The sequence below is a fragment of the Podarcis cretensis genome, assembly GCF_951804945.1.
Source record: "Podarcis cretensis genome assembly, chromosome: 2".
Lineage (NCBI taxonomy): Eukaryota > Metazoa > Chordata > Lepidosauria > Squamata > Lacertidae > Podarcis > Podarcis cretensis.
The window spans coordinates 44809115-44816059 of NC_137171.1; the positions used below are offsets into that span (position 1 = coordinate 44809115).

General features: G+C 47.9%; 2 protein-coding genes across 2 annotated transcripts in view; both read left to right on the plus strand.

The window, feature by feature from the left end:
• The window catches only part of TTC1 (tetratricopeptide repeat domain 1), a 74792-nt gene that overhangs the window by 26046 nt on the left and 41801 nt on the right, over window positions 1-6945 (plus strand). The gene's annotated exons all lie outside the window — the stretch shown is intronic.
• On the plus strand, window positions 509-6491 carry RNASEH2A (ribonuclease H2 subunit A). Its single transcript, XM_079967748.1, has 8 exons — window positions 509-872; window positions 1845-1916; window positions 2125-2251; window positions 3161-3248; window positions 3333-3470; window positions 3772-3859; window positions 5087-5210; window positions 6085-6491. The coding sequence occupies exons 1-8, from the start codon at window positions 746-748 to the stop codon at window positions 6221-6223; spliced, it is 903 nt and encodes a 300-aa protein (XP_079823874.1). The 5' UTR covers window positions 509-745; the 3' UTR covers window positions 6224-6491.

The window sequence follows — 6945 nt, forward strand, 5'->3', positions numbered from 1 at the left end:
ATGTTTTTCCGTCACGTCCCGACTCCTGCCAGAGACAAAAGATGGCAAGCCCACTCGCGGTCTTCATTCACAGTTGCTGCGTACACACGCTCTGCTCGTGGAAAACACGCTCCCGTTTATCAGCTGCAGGACACAGGTAGGCATCCAGCTGGTGAATCGCCTGCTCGATGCCTGCCTTTTGCACACATGTTAAATGCGCAGGAGTTTTGCCAGGGGTGAAAACGGGCAGCGTTATATGCAATCCACCCACCTGAAGTCCACCCATTATAGCTTTACACTGTTAGTGTGTAAAATATGCTCATAGAGCGGACATAGATGAGCGGCCGAACAAATGCTTTCTAGTACTGTATGAAAAAGATCCCAAGTTCCATAAGGATCTCAGGGAACACTGTAGCACCAGCTTGGTGCTAGCTAGCCAGAGCATAGTAATACCTGGCTCTGTTTAGCAGTCCCATACATTCATCAGACGTAATCCAACAGGGACAGATGTTGTGCCAAAAGTGCAATGAAGCCCTTTCGAAACAGAGGACAGAAACCAGGAGTCATGACTATTCCTCCCCGCTACTTTTACTGTCCTAATTTACAACCAGATGGGATCCCCCACGACGCTGTTAGAGAAGTTGGTGCGCAAGTCTGATCTGTTCTGCAAACTACAATACCCAGCAAGCCGCGCACTCTCTGGGATTTCCCTTCCCTTTCGTTTCCTGTACCGAGTTTGTACGGCGCTTGCCGGGGACGCGCGAAAATGGACCTGAGCGCTTTCGAGCGGGACAACGCCGTGAATTGTTTGCTGGACTCCGCGGTGCCCGCCGCTTGCCGGAGCGAACCTTGCAGCCTGGGCATCGATGAAGCAGGCCGGGGTCCGGTGCTGGGTACGTGCCTGAGGGTGAAACCGGCGGGAGCGAGGAATCCTTGGGGTACTTTTTGCTCCAGCGAGGAATCGAGTTCTAAAAGCAGTGCTTTTTTTCTTTAAAAAAATGTTTAGGGGGACTCTCATTTTCTTACTCATATTGAAATACTGTCCCTCAATGAGGTCAAACTTAGATTCACAAAATGTTTAGGGGTATGCGTCCCCCCAGAAAAAAGCACTGCCTGAAAGCATCAGAAGGGGAGTCCCAAATCACTGGCTGATCCTTAATATTCGCCTGCCTTGGGGTGATCCGTGGACTTGCCAGGTGGCCTAGACGCTAGAGGATTCCTATTGCTATCTGCCAACCTACTTTAATAACGCCAGGAGGGGTGATTATGAGGATAAATTGTGAGGATATAGAGCATTTTTGTAGTAGTAGTATTTCATTTGTATGCCACTTTTTCTCCAAGGAGCTCAAAGTGGCGTACATGACCCTCTTCCCAATTTATCCTCACAACAACCCTGTGAGGTAGAATAGGCTGCAAGAGAGTGACTGAGTGGGCATTTCAACCTTGGTCTTCCAGGCCCTAGTCAGACACTACACCACAATGACTCTCTTGTAGAATTGACAATTAATCCAGTCCTGATTTGCAAATAACGTTGTTCCAGTTCTGTGCCAATAAGTTTGTTCAGTCCCACGACTGCTTTTTACTTCCCCTACCCCACCCCTGCTGCCGAGCAGAACTTCCCCACCCTTAAAACAGAATAATGTCCTGTGATGGTGGCTGGAGGGGAGTCTTTTGTTTAGGATTCCTGATTGCAGGACCAGTTTTGTCCTGGGGCTGTACGGTAATTATAACTATACTTAGTGTTGCTAGTTCAGAGCATTTCTCACATGACAGTGTTGTTATAAAAACACCTGCAGTATTGTATCTGTAGGTGGAGCTCTGAGTCTTGAAAGAGTAGCTTGCATTGGCTTCTGCTTTCTTCCCAGGTCCCATGGTTTATGGAATCTGTTACTGTCCTGTGGATCGGCAGGGAGACCTAGAGGCACTGAAGGTAGCAGGTAAAAAGAAAAAAAAGGCGTGCCTGACTGGGACTGTGATGTAATGCTGGCGTGGCAGGAAATGGGTTCTGGACTAAAAGGGGCAATGCTGTACTTCTTGGAGTGTTTTCCCTAACCGCTGTCAAAGCACTGCCCAGCTTGTATTCATCCTAGGTCACGTCTTTTTTGAGTTTGTGTCCTCCCCTCCCTGTTTGCTTTCCCGTCACAGATTCCAAGACTCTGACGGAGGCCCAGCGGGAACAGCTCTTTGAGAAACTGGGTGCAGCGAAGGATTTTGTTGGGTGGGCCCTGCACATCCTCTCACCCAATTACATCTCCACCAGCATGCAGAGACGGTAAGCAGACAATATTAGATGAAGTCGCTGCAACAGGGTTGGGGAACCTATTCCCCCCCACCCCGAGATGTTGCTGGGCTCCAGCTCCCATCAGTACCAGCAAGAGTGGTCAGGGGTGGTGGGAGTTGTAGTTTAGCCACGCCTGGAAGGCCGCAGGTTCTCCACCCTTGCGCTAGAACCACAGCTTTGAATGGGTGGCGGTTTTTCTCCCAAGATCGCTTCTCTGCCTGGAATCGTTGTGTTTTGTTTATTCGTGTACTTGTTAGAAATATTAATACCCTGCCTTTCTAATGCATACGTGTTTCCAAAGGTGGCTAACTATCATTAAAGCCACAATGGCCAAACACAACTGCAACGATAAAATCATAACAGAAAAAATCACAGTTTTCAATAAAATCACTTTGACCTGGCAAATGAAAAAGTGCTGCTGACACTGGATGTGTTGTGTAGTGGCTGCAGGCTAAAGAGGACAGAGCAAGGGGAAGGGGATTGGAAACACGAGGCCTCTCACCTTGGAGTTTATCAGAAAAGTTGGACAGACCTCTTTCAGAGAAGGGAGGCCGTGTCTCTCCCCCTGAGCTGTTTTCGTCCTTCATGCCAGCTCATCCTTGAGAATGATGCTTACTGCTGTAATGTTGTTTGCTGTGTTAACTGGCTGTGGCACAAACAGCCCACTGCACTCTTAACACTATGTGAGATTTGAGCTCCTATTTGCTGTGTGGACAGGGCAGCTGTTCTATTGGTAATGTACTGGCAGAGACATCTTTCTGTTCTGGCTGGTGGTGGCATAAGCTGGTCCAGGGTGCAGTCTCCACAACACCTTTTCCAACCAGCCCTTTTCTGACGTTTGGGCCTCAGAGCCAAGGTTTTTTTTTGTGAGCGAAAAACATAGCTTCCTTTCCGTTGCAGAGCTAAGTACAACCTGAACGCGCTTTCGCATGATACGGCCATTGGATTAATCCAGAGGGCGTTGGACTCTGGAGTGCAGGTTGCAAAGGTGAGCCAGCTCAGCATCCCATACCTGTAGGAAGTGGCAAGAAATCCCACCTCTTCAGTGCTTTATGGTTCCTCCCTCCTTCAGGTCTTTGTGGATACTGTGGGACCAGCAGAGAAGTACCAAGAAAAACTCAAGCAGCACTTCCCAGACCTGGAGGTTACAGTGAAACCAAAAGCAGACTCCCTCTTCCCTGTTGTCAGTGCAGCCAGCATCTGTGCCAAGGTGAATGCGAGACATAGGATCTCTTTGTTTCCTGGCTCACTGTGCTCTCTGGTATCTGGAGAGATGTACGATTAAACTGTGACGCTCTAACCGCTTCCACCGTGAAACAGCTAAATAAGCTTTCATGTGCTGGAGCAGAATACTGGATGCTGGGGCCAAACAATAGGGGGTGACTATTGCCATCATTCATTAGGACAGGAGCTGGCTACTATTCGAGACCACTAGGCTAGATGGATCAGGACATAGATGGGAATGATGCAGGAAGGCAATTCCGATGTTGGTTATCTCTCATTTTCCGTAGGTGGCGAGGGACCGGGTAGTAAAGAACTGGAGGTTCTTGGAGGATCTGGAAGATGCGGACTTGGATTATGGCTCTGGCTATCCTAATGGTAAACCCAGTATTTCTCCTCAGCTTGGGCACAGAACCAGCCACATGAATTTCCACCACAAGATGTGGTGGCTGAGAATGTTAGCTGCTTTGAGACTCTTTCGGGTAGTGATAAAGCGGTTTATCAAATCCAAACTCTTCTTCTTCTTCTAGCTTAGGTGGATTTAAAAGAAAATGAACACATGGATGAGAGGGTAGTCAAAATCAGAGGGACCTGCAACAAAATGTCAAGGGTGCCAGCCTGCCAGGCTCTTTGGCAGGATACTCCCATTCGCCCTTTTTCCTCCCTGGTTTTCTGTCCCCCTCCTCCCACAACAGTTGGCATTTTGTGTCCATTGATCATTTTCAGTTCTCACGGATCTGTTTCTGGTTCCCCTCACCCCCAGTTAGGTTTCTCCCCCCCCCCCCCCGATATTGTTTGTACTTGGGAGTGCCCCCAAGCCGCCTTCTTCCATTCTTTCTTGCACATGTACGGTGCTGTTTTTCTGAATAAGGTGTCGCACCTTGATAACATCTTAACTATTAGCGTATAGGATGGAAATAGGCAAACTCCAGGTTGTAAGGCAATATGTCAGCTGCTGAGGATAACACTGGAAGAGGGCTGTTGCCTTAATGTGGGAAACAAAAGGGTAGGCAAGATGGACCTTTGGCTCTTGCGTTTCTGTGGAGGCACACAAAGAGTGCAGTGCTTCATTCAGATGAATAAGCCAAGTCATTACTTTGGCAGTGACTAAGAACCACATTTATTATTTGTGAATGTTCTTCCCCACTCTCATCTTTGAATTACACATTTAGTTTACTTGGCAACAATATGGGCTTTTCCCAGCCCTCACTAGATGCCATTAGCTGTCCTAGATCCTCTATAGTATAGTATAGAGTCTATACCTCCCATCTCCCCTCTCTTAGGGTGAGTAGGACCTTATTGGCTTTTGTGCTTGGGTTGACCTCTAGGACAGAATGCCATGTCCTTACATTAAGTTGAAATGAAAGGGGAGTGTCTGTGTGTGTATATGTGCAAAATGATCTCTAAGATATTGTGCACCAAGAAAGCAGCAGAGTGGGTGGAGACAGTACTTAGGAGGTTTGCAAACCCCTATTGTGTCATGTTTCCCATCCACTGTTCTCCAGGCTACGGCTCAGTCTTAGAAGTAGGGATAACACTGAGCACTAATATGCCAGGATAATTGGCCATCCATCCTCTAATCTCTCTACCCCTTCCCCGGCCCAGATCCCAAGACTAAAGAGTGGCTCACCCAAAATCTGGACCCTGTCTTTGGCTACCCACAGTTTGTACGGTTCAGCTGGAGTACAGCTCAGGTCATCTTGGAGAGCAAAGCTGTGCCCGTTTGCTGGTAAGTGGGGAAGGAAGAACTGTCGGGTGGATCTTGGATGGTAGATGTACCTTCAGAAGGGAGATTGAGGAAACAGTGGAGCATAGGAGGAAACAGCTGCTGCTGATAAAGGCATGTGAGAGATTTCTTCTGATGGTTTTGCACATGCGATGCAGCATGATGACTTCCCTACACAAATATTATATAGGAAGATAGTGGATTGGCAGTCCAGGATGCTTTTTAAATAGTGGCACTGGGGAGGGCAATCGTTGGAGCTGAATGGGCCTGCTGAGTGTTTATGGGACCCTTTCCCTTAAATTCATTTATCAGCTGTGAGTAAGGAGGGTCCCCCCTTTTGTGGCTGGCTTGCTCTGCTAACTCCCCTGTGCCTTGCTCTGTGCTTATGTGGGCCGTGCAGAGTACTGCACAGAGTTGCTGAATTGCTGATGCCCAAAGATGCTTGTGACTGCCTTCCCTGATATCCACAGCTTTCTGGAACCCAGCTCAATCCAGGGAGCAGCTCCTCCGCTTGAGTCTAGGGAGTTGGCTGATTCTCCGCTGCCTCCCATCTCAGGCTGACCTTGGCAGTTATGCCAAATGCCGCAGGAGGAGCTTGAGAGGCAGCCAGTTAACTTTCCCCTGGATAGATGGGGCAGGAGTCCGGTACTGTCTCTGTTGAGGGAAGAAGGGCTGCCTGCCAGGGCACCTGTTTTCTATCTCGGCTCTTGGAAGGCAGCGAAGGTCAGTGGTTGTAGCAGGTAGAAGAAGTCTGAATCCAAGATAAGTGGGTGCAACTCTCAAGGAGAAGTAGAAGTCGAGCATAGCTTGCCAGCGGAGGAACAATACTGTACCCAGATCCCTAATTTCCCCTTATCTTTTACCTTCCTCTCTACAGGGATGACACGGAAGACGACGCAGCCCAGAAAAACGCTCAGTCCTTGCTGAGCTACTTTGCCAGGAAGGAAACTTCCAGCAAGCGCCCTCCCCACCGCTTCTTTCATGAACGAAAGCTTAAGACCGTGACCAGCCTGTAGGGGGCAGCAGATTATTCCCTTCTCGGTGGGATTATCTTGCTTTATCTACACAAGAAACTTTTCTAATTTTGTCAAGCTTGCTTTTTAGTCGGAGGTTGTAAATCCTTTTGAGTCCCAGCTGCAAAGAGAACATTGGAGCAGAAGCAGGTGCAGGATCTTCAAGAGAAAGGGTCTGATCAAATCCCTCTCTTTCTGGAAGTCTTTGTATATTTCCCCCCCCCCCTTTTTTTTTTTTGGCTAATAAATTTAAAACAACAACAACCAACAATTCTGTGGTGTGTGAATTGACCGATGGGGCATCATAAAAGCAGGCCAAAAGCATCATAGCCAGACACTGGAGAGACCTGTCAGGAGTAAGCATGGACCAATGGTACCAAATAGTATGGGAAACAGCCCTACTAGAAAAATTAACCAATAAACTGAAACTGACACGGGGACAAATAGAAGAAGACACCTTCGTATGGCTCCCTTTTATCACTTACACAGCCCAACAAGACAATGACAAAAATCCACCAACAGCAAATCAATATGGCTAACCCGATTCAAAACACCTACCCACCCCAGTCACACATGAAAACAAAGACCACCACAGCCAACCACAAATGAATAACCACACCCTAGGCCAACCCAATAAAATAAAATAAAATAAAAAAGCAGGCCAAAAAGGGATAGTGTCTGCAACTGAAGGGTTACTTTTTTTTAGTGAGTTGGCAGCTTGAGTA

Excerpts from the sequence above, each read along its gene's own strand:
- RNASEH2A (XM_079967748.1), top strand. The coding sequence starts at position 746 with ATGGACCTGAGCGCTTTCGAGCGGGACAACGCCGTGAATTGTTTGCTG. Across the intron at positions 1,917-2,124 it reads AGAGGCACTGAAGGTAGCAG|ATTCCAAGACTCTGACGGAG; the intron begins GTAAAAAGAAAA and ends TTCCCGTCACAG. Across the intron at positions 3,860-5,086 it reads TGGCTCTGGCTATCCTAATG|ATCCCAAGACTAAAGAGTGG; the intron begins GTAAACCCAGTA and ends TCCCCGGCCCAG.